Here is a 17,600-nt window from a genome sequence, read left to right as displayed (position 1 = left end):
GATGTGGCGTATATATATATATATATATATATATATATATATATATGTATACATATATATATACACAATGGAGTATTACATGGAAATGAGAAAGAATGAAATATTGTCATTTGTAGCTAAGTGAATGGATCTCGAGGGTGTCATGGTAAGCGAAATAAGTCAGGTGGAGAAGGACAGATATCATATGTTTGCACTCATAGGTCTAACAGGAGAACAAGAAAAACCTAATGGAGGACCAGGGGGAGGGGAAGAGGGAAAGAGAGTTGGGGGAAGAGAGGGATGCAAAACCTGAGAGACTATTGAATACTGAAAACAAACCAAGGGTTGAAGGGAGAGGGAGAGGGGATGGGGTGGTAGTGGTAATGGAGGAAGGCACTTGTAGGGAAGAGCACTGGATGTTATATGGAAACCAATTTGACAATAAAGTATTAAAAAAATAAAATTTAAAAAATTAAAAATAAATAAATAAATAAATAAATAAATAAGCAAACCTATATCCAGAATAACCAGTCCAGAGGTAGGGAGAGATAAGAATTAGAGAAGGGATAATATATCTGAATAGCAAGAACTGATCCAGAGTTAATCATGGCAATGCATCAGTCTCGTCTTATGGACGCACTGCTATTTCTGCAGCATCTAACTGGGCTCAGGTAAAAAAGCTGTTACCCAGGACAGATGTGCATGGTTTGGTGTAGGCATGTCTTGCCTCTACTGTGGGTCCCGCAGCCACTCCTTGAGGCCCTGCCTTGGTGGTTGTGGGGAGAAAAATGGCGACCCCGCAGTCCCTTCTGGAATCAGGTGTTCCAAAACAATCCATGGGGTCAGATCTCACTGCTCTTTGGCGGCAGCCAAGGTGGGCCATGTTCTATGTCCCACACCCAGCTGCCTTTCGGGCTCTGACTCCCTGCGCATTAATGACATTGCCCCAGCTGTAATCCCACAAGCTGGAGTCTGAGCAGGGGACTGGTGCTTCCTAATGCTGACTGTGTCTCTTGCTTTACCGTCTATCCTGGAGGGAATTTCTGGGACCGGGGCACCCAGTCCAAAGAAACCTCTGCAGTTCAAGATGGGATCTCCCTCCAAAAGCCATGCAGTTAGATATGGGATGATAGGATCCCTCTCCATCCTGGGCAGAGGTTTTTCTCTCCTCCAGATACAGTTCTACACTTTCACAGCCGCTCTTTCTCGTCCCTTTGTCTCTCTACAGAAGGGGCTTTCCCCTCCATGCCTCCACGTCCAGGCCCATTTTTATCTTCCCCAGTTCACAATCCTGCACCTATGAGGCTTCGTGGACTCCGTTTGTATTCCTCCCAGACTCTTGTGGTTCAGAGTCTTTTGGCTTCAGCCCTTTTTTGAGAGATGCAGGAGGGAAATATGAACTTCCTGCTTCTCTATCATCTTGCCAACCCCTTCAATCATATCCTTTTTTTGTAAAATCTAATATATCCTCTCTCTTTTGAGACAACTGAGTTGAGTTTTTCTTATTGCTCACATCAAGACAGGAACTTGTCTATACTATTTAGGAGAGAGTGATAACCTAGACATCATGGCTGGTATTCACATCCCTGGAGTCCTAGATGCACAGATTTCACCCTCTCAGGAATGCGAGCTCTAAACATAATCAAGGAACAAACAGAACTGGACTTTAATTTCCTAGTAGTTCTACCTAGACATATTTAGAAAGAAAGGTCTCATTCCCCTTAAGCCCTTGGGCTATCATGGTAACTATTCATTCACACCCAAGGTGAAACTTAACTTATCTTTTGGAGTAAGTCAAGTTCAATTGGAAGATACTGTCATTGGCTTTAATCTCTTTAGAAGGTTGATAAACACTAACCAGGAAACCTTTTGGCCTATATAGGAAAATTCTTGCCTCTTTGACCCTTAATGCACTCACCATTTACTTGACCACTTGACACTTACAGGATATTTTTTTCCCGTTTTTTCAGCAACTGATTGTAATGAGTTTTGGTGAGATGCTAAAGTATTTTATGTTTCTGAGGTTTTTCTCTTCCACATCATAGAAATTTTAAAAGTAATTTGGCTTGAGACACAAAGATTAGAATCTCTACAAAATGGTTTAATAATATATTAATAAATGTACACATTAGACATAACTTGTCAAAGCAAAAACTTTAAAAGAAAATCCACAACGAACATGTATCATTTATTTTAGTTGCAGTTACTAGGGAAAGTAGTGGTTAATAAAACAGATTCTACTATTTCTGAGTGGGCTAAACTGGTTTGAAATAACCTCTATATGTTCCCTTTTTATTTTCTCCCATATTCTTCCAGTAGAAACAATCAGGAAGAAAAAATGAGTCATGTTTCTTTTGGTTCTGTTTTACTCCTTTTGTTAGTATGTTTTATCTTATATAGAACCTGAAAGTCTCTAGAAAAGGATAATATTTGTTTGGTTACTGATCATTTTTAAAATTACATTTTGGGGCGCCTAGGTGGCTAAGTCAGTTAAGTGTCTGACTTCAGCTCAGGTCACGATCTCATGGTTCATGGGTTTGAGCTTCACATTGAGCTCTGTGCTAACAGCTTGATGCCTGGAGCCTGCTTCGGATTCTGTCTCCCTCTCTCTCTGCCCCTCCCCCACTCATACTCTGTCTCTCTCTCAAAAATAAACATTAAAAATTTTTAATTACATTTTGAATATTCCTAAAATCATTTACATACAAAGAAACACCAAACTCTAGGTGCCTTAAATTGTTTTTAATGGTTTTAGAAATTCCATTTTATGATTCGGTGAGAAAAACATCAGAGATAACCTGATAATACAGGAGCAAATAAATATATATGGGCAACAATTTTTCACTTAGGTAATTAAACAACTGGTGAACTGTTTTCCAATTATGTTAGCAAAAAGAGTGCTCTGTTTATATTATTATGAAGTTATGGATCATATTTTTGTGCATGGTCTTCATTAAGACAAAAATCTGCTGATCTGGGCTTTCAAGTGCATTATTTGTAATTGTGTGATTGTTTACCAGAGAGACACTTACTTAGCTGCCTGGGCTAGGGCTAGACTCACTCATTCTCATTAGCCCCACTGTACTTCTGCCATTTTACCCTGGTCTGACACCACATCAGTCAGTGCTGTCGTATAAAGTGAATTTTATGCTTTCAAATAATACAGGACTAAAATAATGTGATGTATGAGGAACTGAAAAAAAAGACTCAGCAGAAAGGGATAACAGATTAAGACCAGTATGAGCCATTTTACATTGCACTTATTTCTGCACTGTGCTCCTTCATAACCAGTGCTCTTTCAGGTGAAAAGATTTAAGGAATACCATAATCTAACAGTGCGCTTGAAGTCTGTGATCAGCAACTGTTAATTTGAAGTGGCTGGGGTAAGAGTCCAGGATAGAATAAAGACCTAAAAGTGAAAAAAATGTAAAAAGCAATGACTCAGCTGGCAAACAAACAGAAAGAATGCCACGCTGAAAAACATCTATAGTAGATGCAAAGGTGAAACAGGAACCTTCACATGAATAAATGTCTATTAAGACCAGTTCACCACAGATTGGTCCCCTTGCTAGTTTACTTTATTTACTCCACACGGTACTATGTTGACCACAGAGTGGTTTGGCCTCCACAGTGCATTATCAAAAACATAAAAACCTGAAAAATAACTCTATAATTTACCAAAAAGTATGAAAGCTTTCTGCCATATAATATGGATGCTACCAGCAAGAGATGAATTACAGGCTTTCACTCAAGAAAGAATCAGAGAAATAAATCTATCTCAAATTCCTTCACTTTAGGGCTTTAGGTAAAGGGGATACATTTAATCCAAAGTATAACTTTAAATATGAAAAACATATGATAACTCTATAATGAACATAAAATAAAACTTGTGAAAACTAATCTGTGCACACTACCTTGGTGTATTCATTCACAACCCCAAACTGCTGAATGACCTCCAACATTACCTATGTTTTGATGTAAAAAAATAAACCTATGAGGTACATTATTCACTTTCAAAAGAGAAAAATCAATAAAGGAAATAAATATCTTTAGAAATAAATTCACTGAATAAATGACTTTGTATTTTCAAAATTGGTTCTTTTCACTACTTTGCGGAGAAGAAGGATCAGACTGATGTTGTTCAGGCATCAAATATCAGCAAGCGCACCTGACTCTAAGACACATTCTGCCTGCTCTGGCATTTCTATCTCAATTGATATATTTTCCAGGTTCACTCTAAGGTAAACTGGCTTTGAATAGAAATATTCTGGACCACATTTTGGGTTGCCAAAAATTAACCTAAAAGTAGTAGCAAAAGATTGCTTTTTAAAATTTTATCAGAGTAGAGAGAATTCAATGTGGTCTCAATATATCAGTTTCTTCATGATATACCTACAGTCAAAATATTATCCAGTTAATTTCTTCCCAAACTAGTGAGAATCACACTGGATTTCCTTCACCGATTCTCAAAGACTGACAGCAAAACCAGAGCAACACGTTAAATTGTCAGTCTGGAATAACAAAGGCTGTGTTTGTCTCGTGAAATTCTCTAATTCTAGTCCCTAGAACATGTTTGAAACACAATACAGACATAGGGAAAAATACTTTTGATCAATAAATGTTAAAGTAGTGTAAAAAAATTGGGATATTTCTCTTTTAAAAATGTCTTAGACTCAAATAAATAATGTTACTAGGTCTTAGGCAACAACAGGCAATTATAGCAACCAAATCAAACAGCTGTTGACTATTACAGATTTTGCAAATTTGAATACAGGAATCTTTTTGAGTTGATAATCATTTTTACTTTTGAAAGCATAAAGAAAAAGATTTTTCTAAATGAAAAAGGAACTTGAGGAATCTGCAGAGATGAATCTAAAGAAATATCAGTAAAATAAAAGTACTCAAACTTATACCATAAAAATGTAATAACATCCGCCACTTCAATAAAACGAAGTTACTTTTCTTGGCAAGAGGACAGTTCATCCTTAAGTCTAGTCACTTCCAAAGGCAAATTTGGGATATATCTGAGTTCAATGTACAGCTTATAATAATAAATAAAAACTACTTAGCACTTAACAGATTGTGAAGAGTTTCCCAGAAAATTAACTCAATAAATGATATCTATTTGGAAACAAGAATGCTATCATATCTACCAAAAGACGCTGCAATAATAGCATATCTACATCATGCAGCTGCTCCGTGCATCAACGTGGACTGAGTCCCCACCATGCGCCCAGCCCAGAGTCAGGTCAAAAGTGCTATGCTTTAAATATCAATCAATGATGGCTCATCAATCCTGGTGTTTGTGCCCCAGTATTAACATTTTTCTACTACTGCCCAAATGAATACTGGCCTCTTCACATGATTTATTTCAGTAAGTAAAAGAGTGTAGCCAATTCAGGATTACCTCACATTTATTTAGCAGTCCAGTTTCTTGCAGCCGTGACCAGATGCTCTGTATTCGTCCAGCATGCTCAGGGTGGGTGGTGGAACTGCCACAAATGCACTGGTGTTTCAGCATCAGAGGGTCGTAGGCAATTCCTTCAGCACAAAGAAAACACATCACGAGACTCAGTAATGATACAAGGTAATGATACAAGTTAATGATAATATGATTACTCTAAAAATGACATTTTTAAAAATAAATTTACAAATAGAGAAGTAATATGTATTTGCAAATTCCTAGCACATAAGAATTAATTAGTCCTGTTTATCTGGATATAAATGCAATAAAAAGGTCAACTCATGGATTAATCAGTACTTGGCACATCGTAGCTTAGTAAATCTATAAGAGGATGAAGATGGGAAATTTTTTAAACACTTCAGATTTTTAAAAATATTGTAATTTTACTAGTATTTTAAATCACCATGATGTAAATCACAATTCAGTAAAGGTCTATATGTTATCACTGAAGCCACAAAATGAGCCAACTCTCTAAATCATGAATTAATTTCATGAGTAATTCTAGTTTCATTTGTTCAATGTTTGTTTGTTTGTTTGTTTTGAGAGCGAGAGAGAGCAAGAGAGAGAGCAAGAGTCTGTGTGCTAGCAGGGCAGGTCAGAGGTAGAGGAAGAACCGAGAATCCCAGGCAAGTTCCACGCTGTCAGTGGGCCCATGCAGGTCTCTCACTCAGGAACTGTGAGATCGTGACCTGAGCTGACACCAAGAGTTAGACACTTAACTGAGGCAGCCACCCTGATGCTTCATCTAGCTTCACTTTAGATCTGGGTCACATTCTTGTAATAAATTAGAAAACTGTCCAACTGCTTGCCTATTCTGCTTAGCAATTCTTTCAAAGGTGCACATAAAGAGTGTCTTCCTTGCTTACTGTGCTCTTCTCATTGTTACGTCAATCTGTAAGCAATCTTATAATATTGTGGAACATCTGAAGTGTTTCTTTAAAAAAAATTAAAAAGTGTAAAAAAAATTAATTAAGCCAATTGCAATACCTTTAGTCTCTATGAAAGTATCCATAGATACTTAATGAATATAACCTGCTTTTAAATTATCATGAGTTAGCATAGTTCATATTTTAGTCAGACTCTGAGAGATTTTAAAAAATATGAAATAAGCTATTTAAATATGAAATAGGACTTTTTAAAGCAACAAAGTAGATGATAATTATCACTGGTTAATTTTTTTTTTAATTTCTACTCTTAATCCAATACCTTATGGGGAAAACATGGTACTCAGAAAATTGCCTGACATAAGAAATCATTTACCCAATCACATATTCCACCAAATTACCATGGAAATACATTATCTGAGGGCATGAAGTGAAGGCAGAAGAATTCAAGACCAAACTTAAAGAGCAAAAATAAGTATCTATTCAAGAACAGATAAAGACCAGTAATTTGTATTATAAAATAAGTTTTGTGAATTTTATTATCTTGCTTTTATTCTTTTAATGTTTTATTTTTGAGAGACAGAGACTTCTAGACAGAGAGAGAGTGTGAGCAGGGGAGGGGAAGAGAGAAGAGACACAGAACCCAAAGCAGGTTTCAGGCTGGAGCTGTCAGCACAGAGCCTGATGCTGGACTCAAACCCACAAACTGCAAGATCATGACCTGAGCTGAAGTCGGACGCTTAACCGACTGAGCCACCCAAGCACCCCTCTCTCTTTGACTCTACTCAAGAGTAGAAAATATTTATCTGAGTGCCCTAAAAATAATGTAGAATAATGACAGGTATTTTTTTAAGTAGTTTATTGTCAAATTGGTTTCCATACAACACCCAGTGCTCTTCCCCACAAGTGCCCTCCTCCATCACTACCACCTCTTTTCCCCCCTCCCCCTTCCCCTTCAACCCTCAGTTTGTTTTCAGTATTCAATAGTCTCTCAAGTTTTGCATCCCTCTCTTTCCCTCTTCCCCTCCCCATGGTCCTCCATTAGGTTTCTCCTGTTCTTCTGTTAGACCTATGAGTGCAAACACAGGGTATCTGTCCTTCTCTGCCTGACTTATTTCGCTTAGCATGACACCCTCGAGGTCCATCCACTTTCCTACAAATGGCCAGATTTCATTCTTTCTCATTGCCATGTAGTACTCCATTATGTATATATACCACATCTTCTTGATCCACTCATCAGGTGATGGACATTTAGGCTCTTTCCATGTTTTGGCTATTGTTGACAGTGCTGCTATGAACATTGGGGTACATGTGCTCTTATGCATCAGCACTTCTGTATCCCTTGGGTAAATCCCTAGCAGGGCTATTGCTGGGTCATAAGGGAGTTCTATGGATAGTTTTTTGAGGAACCTCCACACTGTTTTCCAGAGTGGCTGCACTAGTTTACATTCCCACCAACAGTGTAGGAGGGTGCCCGAATGACAGGTATTTTGAAACCATGTGGTAAAAATTATGCCCAAGAAAAAATATCATTTTGCTGGTCCATATAATACCCAATCTCAACACTCAAATCGCTTCAAAGCCATTCCTGTGCCCCTGATTCATATTTTCATCTTTAGTGCTGATCCCTCTGGTTAAGGTGTACACTTGCATGTTTGTCTATTCAACTGCCCATCTAAAATCTCCATTTGGATGTCTCATTATTTTTATAAAGTGAGAAGGTCTCAGATTTCATTTCATGATCTTAAGCCATACAAAATGCCCCTCATTTCACTAAAGAACATGATGACCCACCATTGCTCATGCTAGAAAGCTTAGTATCCTGCAAACATTCCTTCTCCAAATAACCAACAAGTAGGGTCTGTTTTCCCTCCAAAATATAACTTGAATCACTAGATTCTTACCTCTAACTAAAACCACACATAATCCACGGCACTATCATCTCTAATCTGAACTCCTAAAATAAAGCCTTTTAACTGGCTACCTGACTTTTACTCTATTCCACAACAGCAACTTTTGCCTAAATCCTTTGGTGACTTTACTGATGAGATTAAAAATTTTCAAGGCTAAGTTTCTCCAGCTTCACGTCATATACCTCCTCCCATGACCTCCATTTGTTCCACAAGGGCCTACCTTCCATTCTTCAAAACAATGAAAATTATATAAGACTTAGGATCCTCATGCATGCTGTTCCATCTATGCCCCAAATTCTTCCTTCCTACTCCCCATAACTCCAGACCTCATTTGGCTAATTTCTATTCACCTTCAGGGCTAAATGTTTTAATATCACTTCCTCCACAAAACATTCCATGAGATCTCTAAATTAGGTCTCCTACTGTATGCTTTCATAGCATTTTCTAGGGTTTCTATAGAGCATTTATCACAATTATGCAATTGTTGTATAATCTTACTAATTTTCCCTTTTCTTCACTACCTGTTGAGATCTTTGAAAGCACAGAATAGAGTTATGTTGTTTACCTCTGAATTCATAGTGTCTATATTCAGGCTTAGAATATAGTAAGTCCTCAAAAATATTTTTAATGAATGGATGAAAAACATAAATAAGCAAATAGATGTAGTAACTAGATCAGTTATCTCCATTATAAAGTCTTGCTTGATGAACCTAACTGGTAGATCCCTTTGGAATCCCAAGGTTTCTGTAGCCTTACTTGTTTAGTATTATTTAATTTTATACGCCTTACCTTCCTACTGGCAAGTGCCTCTAACAGAGGTATTTAATTTACTCAGCTTTATATTCTGCATGACATTTTACACAAAACGATGAATAAATAGTCTTAAATAAAGTCAAAAGGAACACATAGAAAGGCAGAAGGAAAAGCAGGCAGTCATAAAAAGTAATTTTTAAAATATGAACATATAAAAGGCATGTCTTCACAATTCAGATATATCAAGTATATAAGTTGCTATTACATAACAAGAATTGTTTAAAATATATTTTCTTCTCTTTATTTTATTTTTTCATTATGATAAGTGTACTCTTTAATCCCCATCACCTATTTCACCCATCTTCCTGCTCACCTCCCCTCTTGTAACTATCAGTTCTGTATAGTTAAGTTTGTTTCTTGGTTTGTCTTTCTCTCATTTCCTTTGCTCATTGTGTTGTTTCTTAAATTCCACATGAATAAGATCATATGGTAATTGTCTTTCTGTGACTGACTGACTTCGCTGTGCATTTTACTCTCTAGCTCTATCCATGTTGCAAATGGCAAGATTTCATTATTTTATGGCTGTTCCAGTATATACATATATATATATACCACCTCCTAACTATTCATTCATCTATAAAATGGACACTTGGGTTGTTTCCATAGTTGGATATTGCAAATAGTGCCACAATAAACATAAGGGTGCATGTATTCCTTTTAATTACTGTTTCTGTATTTTGGGGATAAATATTCAGTAGTGCGATTACTAGATTGTAGGACAGTTCTATTTCTAATTTTTTATGGAAACTCCGTACCATTTTCCACAGTGGCTGCACCCAATTGCATTTCCACTAACAGTACAAGAGGGTTCCTTTTTCTCCACATCCTCACCAACACTTGTTTCTTGTGTTTTTTTTTAATTTTATCCACCTTGACAGGTGTGAGGTGCTATTTCATTGTAGTTCTGATCTGCATTTCCCTGATGATGAGATACTTATTGACCATTCTTCCTTGGAAAAATGTCTGTTCATGTATTCTGCCCATTTTTAAATTGAATTTTTTGTTTTTTGGGTGTTGAGTTCTACCAGCTTTTTATTTATTTTGAATACAAACTTTTTATTGGATATGTCACCTGCAAATACCTTCTTCCATTCAGTAGCCTGCCTTTTAGTTTTGTTGATTTTTTTCCTTTACTATGCAGAAGCTTTTTATTTTGATGTAGTCCCAATAGTCTATGTTTACTTTTGTTTCCCTTGCCGCAGGAGCCATATTTAGAAAAATGTTGCTATGGCCAATGTCAGAGAAATTACTGTCTGTGCTCTCTTCAAGGATTTTTATGGTTTCGGGCTTCACATTTAGTTCTTTAATCCATTGAGTTCATTTTTGTGTATGGTGAAAGAAAGTGGTCCAGTTTTCCCGACACCATTTGTTGAAGTGACTTTTTCCCATTGTATATTCAGAGCTCCTCTGTCAAAGATTAATTGGCCATATAATTGTGGGTTTATTTCTAGGTCCATTTTTATGTTAGTACCATACTGTTTTAATTGCACCACTTTGTCGTATAACTTGAAATCTGGTATTGTGATACTTTCAGTTTCATTTTTCTTTTTCAAGACTGCTTTGGATATTCACCATCATTTGTAGTTCTGTACAAATATTCAGGTTGTTCTAGTTCTACAAAAATGCTGTTGTTGTTTTGATAGGGATTGCACTGCTTTGGGTAGTACAGGCATTTTAACAATTTTTGTTCTTCTAACCCATGAGAATATGGAATGTCTTTCCATTTCTTTGTGTTATCTTGAATACCACTCCTGACTGTTTTATACTTTTTAGAGTACAAGTTTTTCCTGTCTTTAGTTTCTTCATAGATATTTTATTGGTTTTTGGCACAATTATAAATGGGATTGTTTCCTTAATTTGACTTTCTGCTGCTTCAATATTATTGTATAGGAATGCAACATATTTCTGTATATTGATTGATACTGTATCCTGCAACTTTACTGAATTCAGTATCAGTTCTAGTAAATTTTTGGTGGGGTCTTTAAATTTTTTTATTTAGAGTATTATGTCATCCACAAAGAGTAAGAGTTTTACTTCTTTGTTACCAATTTGGATGCCTTTTATTTCTTTATGTTGTCTAACTGCTGTGGCTAGGACTTCCAGTACTATGTTGAATAAAAGTGTACATTCTTGTTTCTGACTTAGAAGGGAATGGAGTATTTCACCATTGAGTATGATGCTGGATGTGAGTTTTTCATTAAAGCCTTTATTAAGTGTGCTCCCTCTAGACTTACTTTGCAGAGGGTTTTTTTTTTTTTATCATGAATGGATGTTGTACTTTATCTAATACTTTTAATCTACTGAAATGATCATATGGTTTTTATCCTTTCTCTTACGGATGTGATGTATCTCACTAATTGTCTTGAGAATATTGTTTTAAGACTCCCACCTCTGCAATCTGAGATTAAATTGCCTTGACTGTAGTGTACATTTTTAAAAATACACTGAGTTCAGTTTGCAAATATTTTGTTGAGTATTTTTGCTTCTATATTCATGAGAGATACTAGCCTTTACTTATATTTTTTTGTAGTGCCTTTGTCTGGTTTTGGTGTCAGGGTGATATTGGCCTCATAGAATGAATTTCTATGGAATTCTATTTCTATGGAATAGTTTGAGAAGAATAGGTATTGATTCTTCTTTCGATGTTTGGTAGAATTTGTAGTCTGGTGTTGAAGTTTTATTCTGGGGGGAACTTTTTGATTACTGATTAAGTCTCATTGATGGTAATTGGTGTGTTCGAATTTTGTATTTCTTCCTGCTTCAATTTTGGTAGGTTAAACCCTTCTAGGAATTTATCCATTTGTTCTAAGTTGTCTCATTTGTTGGCATATAGTATTTCATTATATTCTCTTATTGCTTATATTTCTGAGGTGTTTGTTATTTCTTTTTCATCTGTGATTTTATTTGAGGCGTGTCTCCCCCCTCCCTCAGTCATTCTCGTTCTCGTTTTCTCTCTCTCTCTCCCCTCTTGTTAGAGATTTATCAATTTTGTTGATCTTTTCAAAGAACTGGCTCCTGGTTTCATTGGTATGTTCTATTGTGTTTTTTAGTTCCTACCTCATTTATTTCTCCTCTGATATCTATTATTTACTTCCCTCTAGTGAATTTGGCTTTTGTTTGTTATTCTTTTTCTAGATCCTATAGGTGTAATGCTAGGTCATTTGTTTGAAATTTTTCTTGCTTGAAGGTTGACCTGTATTACTATAAAATTCCCTCCTGAAACTGCTTTTGCTGTATCCTAAAAGTTTTGGAATGTTGTGTTTTTTCAATTGTTTCTATGTAATTTTTTATTTCTTGATTTTTTGGTTTACCCATTCATTGTTTAGTAACATGTTATTTAACCTCTTTGTATTTGTGGTCTTTCCAGATTTTTTCTCATGGTTGATTTCTAATTTAATACCATTGTGGTCAGAAAAGATACATGGTATGACTTTGATCTTCTTCAATTTGTTGAGGCTTCCTTTGTGGCTTAATATGTGATCTACTCTGGATAGTACTCCATGCACACTCAAAAAGGAGGTGTATTGTGCTGTTTTAGGTTGTTCTAAAGATGTCTATAGAATCCATCTGGTCCAATGTGTCATTCAAAGCCACTCTTTCTGTGCTGATTTTCTGTTTGGATGATCTGTCCATTAATGTAAGTGGGGTGTTAAAGTCCCCGACTATTATTGCATTACTATGGATTATTTTCTCTAGATTTGTTATTAACTGTTTTATGTATTTGGATACATACATATTTACAATTGTTATATCCTCTTGTTGGATGTTTAATACATTTTCAACTACAGTTTCATACTATATAGAAGACATGTTAATGATAACAGACATACAAAATATAGCATCTCTTTTTGAAAACATATTTTTTAAGACTAGAGATTCTAATCATTAAGTTGCTTAATTTTTTTGACGATTTCATTTCTTGACATATCTAACATTAGCTCCACATTACTGCTCCTCTTTTAACATTTTCTCCATAAACTGCTGCAACAAAAATATTTTAAAACAGGCTATGGCAGACGGAAGTTATTGCCAAGTATCTGGAGATTATAATAAAAGTCCAGGAGCTCTTGGAAAGACATTTAAATTTAAGGGGAAATAAATAAAAGTTTGGAACTCTAAACCTCCACTTATTTATCTTAATGATGTAGCAATGAGGTGTTAACAGGTAGAGGAGAAGGTGAGACTTTAGCCTCATCCTTCATCTCCATTCCTTTCCTCTCTTTTTTCCTTTATTTCAGAAACAAAGACTTATAGGGTGAGGAATAAGCGTGCCCCTCTCTTTGGGATTCATATGGAATTCTACTTTACTTTGACCCTTTCTGCCAAACTGGTTATGATTTGCAGCATAAGCCAATGGATCAATCTCTCTCTTGATCAATGGGACAAGAGTCAAAATTAGGATTTGGGAAAATACACAAAGGAATCTTAATATAAAGTTTTTACCTGCATTTCTAGATATGCTTGAGCCCTGTACTTTCTCTTTCAGCTTTATTAAATACGTATTTGAAGCACCTACTGTGTATCTTTCCCTTTTGTTAATTGTTACATGTAGTTAAGTCATTAGCCATAGAATCCATTCTTGTCTTCAGGTTTATACCTAGTTTCATAGGACACTGTTAGGTTGAGTCTTCTTTGGTCTATCAAGAAAGTTCAGTCTAGAACTGAACTTTAGTTCAACTAAAACTCTTGATCTTGATTTCGAGTTCTTAACTTTCAACTTTATATTGCTTTTCTGGCAACTGCCTGAGGTTTTACACCTTCTCAGGGTATCTGCTCTGCAACATAATATTAAGTATCTTGCAGGGCCAAAGGACTGAAATCCATCATGATACAAAAATATACTGCATGATAGCTTCTCTGAAAGATGTACATGCAATAAATAGTCATTGAATGTGTATTATGATCCAGATGCCACCAATTTCTTTCCTTCTCTCTCTCTTATAGAAGCACACTTTATTGGGGAGAGAGCACTTTCTAGAACCAACAGATAGAAGACAGCCCAGTAGGCATCCTACATATCACACTCCAAAACGTACACAAGAGGTTCTGCTAAAAAAATAAACTGGAAGATGGGTCCCCAACCTCATCACTCTGAGGTGTTAGGACAACTCTCTACCATTTCATTGAAGGCGAATACAGTCAGCTAGAGGTTAAGCCCCTCAGAGTTGCCCTCTTATTTTTTATAAAGAGCATTTTCTTTAGATGTTTTGAAGTCTTTGTTACTATCACTTTTCATTCTCTCAAGGCCATCAGACCAGCTTCTGTATAGTTTGTGCTGATGTCAGCACCAGAGACATCATCTTTAGCCATAATCAAGTCTTCCAGGGTTACAGCACCTGCGAGTGTCATCCTACTTGTGTGCATCTGAAAGATGTGCATTTTAGTCTTTTGTTTGGGCAGGGGGAATTCAATCTTCATGTCAATGAGGCCTGGTCTGATAAGTGCTGGATCCAAAGTTTCTATTCAGTTTGTAGCCATGATAACTTTCATGTCATCCCCTGAATCAAATCCATCCAGATTGTTTGACAGTTCCAACACTGTTCATTGAATTTCCCTTCCACCATTGTAATTTGAATCATAATTCTTTGTTCCAGTGGGATCAATTTCATCAATAAAAACAATGGAGAGTGCATGTTTCTCAGGAACTTGAAACAATTACCTAATGAGTTTGTGCCCATCACTTAGGTACTTCTGAATAAGTTGAGAGCCAACCATTCTCAAGGAAGTAGCTGAGATTTAGTTTGCTTTGACTAATAAGGTTTTATCTGTATCAAATGGACCACAGAGAATGACCCCTGTGAGGGGTTTGTACCTATCTCTTCATAATATTTCAGATGAGTGAGAGGAAACCACATATTCTTTAATTTCCTGGACTTGTTTGTCCAACCCCCCAATATCATCAAAGGTTGCCTGAGGGGTCTTTTCTACCTTCATCACTGTGACCAAGGGATCCATCTCATACGTGAGCACGCCTATGACAGTATGTGCCTTATAGCTGAGTAGGACCAAGCAGCCTAGTTCCAGCAGTTCCTTATCTACAAAGGAAAGAATGCTGATGTAGTGTTCTGATCCCACAGATGCAGATTTGATGGAGTAATTGTCATCAATGATCTTTTCCAAGGTTCCTACTGACATTGGGGCCCCCCTCAAATCATCCATCTTTGATCTTTCCCCTTCTTTATTTTCTTCTTAAGGCTTCATTTATTGCTGATTTCCAATGAATTCTTCCTCCAGGGGAAGAGTATTCAATGCTCTCTAACTTCAATAATTTTAACTGGCACTGAGTGTGAAGTGTCACCTGTGGCAGCCTACTGGTGGCATCTGGTCCCTTTGTTTCCTTTTTCCCCACTTTAGTTGGTACAGGAGGTTCATAGCTCTTTTTCTTATCCTTGTCATCCTTCTTGCCACCTCCAGGGCCATGACTACTATTCTGACTTTGACCCACTGGCCATTTGAACCTCAGGTGCCAACAATTTCGTTTTATTACATTTAATTTGTGATCTAGTAGTTAAGATGAGGCATGTATAAATATAGTTATAGGACATGGGTTTTTTTTAACTGTATGGTAAGGAAAAAAAAATATGGGGATAGAAAAAAAAAAAAAGACCTGAAATGAGTAGAATTACTAAAATGGATAAAAATGGTTATCTTGAAGCAAAGGCCATTTCTAATTTCTTCCACTTCATACCTACAGCAGCTATAATACTTTCTATTCATAATTCTAGTCTATCCATAGGCTTATTATGTTTTTATTTCTATATCTACTGTACTTTTTATATGCTAACACCTAAATACTTGTAATAATATTTTTAACAATAAGGCTTAAAGTATGAGATAGTGCAATTTTTAATTAAGTGTGAAATGTGATTGGTCCAGCAAACAATTGAAATAACTAAATATAAATGTTTAAAATTTACTAAATTGTGCCTCTGAGTAGATTTAAAAGAATTTTTAAGATTTATAAATGTAAATCATCTTATCAGAGTATCAGATAGCTAAAAAGGAAATAGAAGAAATCCCACCTTAGGCCTTCTAACTGTATGGTAGTCTGTTGAAACTCAGAAATTGAACTGTTATTGCCATTTAACAGCATAGTCAAAAAGGAGATTCAACCAGCATGAAAGTTGGCAAAAAGTGAAGTCAAACAGAATTCACTACTCCTGCTGACAAATAGCTAGAAAGACTTCTCTATACTCAAGAATGAGTGAGCAGAGATGCCTGGATGAATCAGTCAGTTAAACATCCAACTTCAGCTCAGGTCATGATCTCATGGTTGGTAGGTTCTGTTGGTGGGTTCGAGCTGCATGTCAGGCTCTGTGCTAACAGCCTGGAGACTAGAGCCTGCTTTGGATTCTGTGTCTCCCTCTCTCTCCCTGCCCCTCCTTCACTTATTTTATCTCCCTCCCTCTCTCTTTCTCTCTCTCAAAAATAAATGATTAAAAAAAGAATGAGTGAGCCAAAACCAACCAACCAACCAAAACAAATAAACAAAACCCAGAGCCTATGAGAATATACTACAGAAACTCTCAAGGAAACATCATTCCTACCAGTTAGGTCAGTGATGATGATCTACTACAGGAGCCAAAATAAAAGCTTAGAAACTTTCCCCAAATGTTAAAAGACACTGGCCCTATAAAATAGAAGCTAAAAGCTAAAAGGAAAGATCAGGCTAAATAATTGAATAAAAGGAAAGATGGGTAAAGAGAGAAAAAAAACACAATAAATAGTAGCAAAATTAAAATCTCACCTGGAGGTAACAAAAGAGGAATTTAAATTTTAGGAAACTAAATCAGTACTACTGAATATAACCTTAGAGATGTACACAATGAGCAGAAAATATGGAAGTCAGAGAAAAGGAAGCTGAACAGAAAGTTGCGATTTCCCTCAAGGAAGAATTCAGAGTAACAGAATAATATGAAGAATTGAAGAACTTTTTCATAACTAGAAAGAGACCTATACATGAGCATGTAACTGCAAATGCTCATCTTAAAGATAATTTGGGTTTTTTAAATTAATAAAATAAAGAATACTATAAGGCTACAGGAAAGAATAAACAGGCTGCCCACAAAAGAACGTATACTAGTATGAATTCAGACTTCTCATCAATGCTAAACAGAAACTGTCCAAAAGCTTGAGCATTTGGCCCTATTTTCAGACTTTTCAGACAGAAAACATGTGTCCCATTAAGTCTATGTCCAAGTATGTGTGAAGGTAATAGGATGACAGTGTCAGGCATAAAAAGTTAAAAAAATTAAAAATTAAGAAAAATATAAATATGTATGTAGGTGCTATATATACATGTAAATATATATGCTATGATATACATTATGATTAATAATATATGTGATCAAGTTTAGTTAATCTGCTAAATAAACAAGATAGCATTTTTATCATCTTCAGTGAGGTTTAGATGAGCAAACTTTTGAAGATGTTTTTCAGGAGATATTCCAAGTGCATATGTTTGAGGACGTTAATCTCAAAGTAGACTCTTCTCCCAAAGGAAATTAATCTCTCCATTCTGATACAGGTAGTTAACAGAAGTTGCTC

The 17,600-nt window shown here is 36.0% G+C and overlaps 1 protein-coding gene and 1 pseudogene across 1 annotated transcript in view; both read right to left on the bottom strand.

The window, feature by feature from the left end:
* The window catches only part of HDAC9 (histone deacetylase 9), a 912,954-nt gene that overhangs the window by 267,454 nt on the left and 627,900 nt on the right, over nucleotides 1-17,600 (bottom strand). The window contains exon 16 of the mRNA XM_029929772.1: nucleotides 5,387-5,520. Coding sequence (XP_029785632.1) covers nucleotides 5,387-5,520 — 134 coding nt within the window. The remainder of the gene's footprint in view (nucleotides 1-5,386; nucleotides 5,521-17,600) is intronic.
* Nucleotides 14,197-16,146, bottom strand: LOC115304032 (annotated as a pseudogene).

The sequence above is a fragment of the Suricata suricatta genome, chromosome 2, assembly GCF_006229205.1.
Source record: "Suricata suricatta isolate VVHF042 chromosome 2, meerkat_22Aug2017_6uvM2_HiC, whole genome shotgun sequence".
Classification (NCBI taxonomy): domain Eukaryota; kingdom Metazoa; phylum Chordata; class Mammalia; order Carnivora; family Herpestidae; genus Suricata; species Suricata suricatta.
This window is presented reverse-complemented; position numbering and strand designations above follow the sequence as displayed.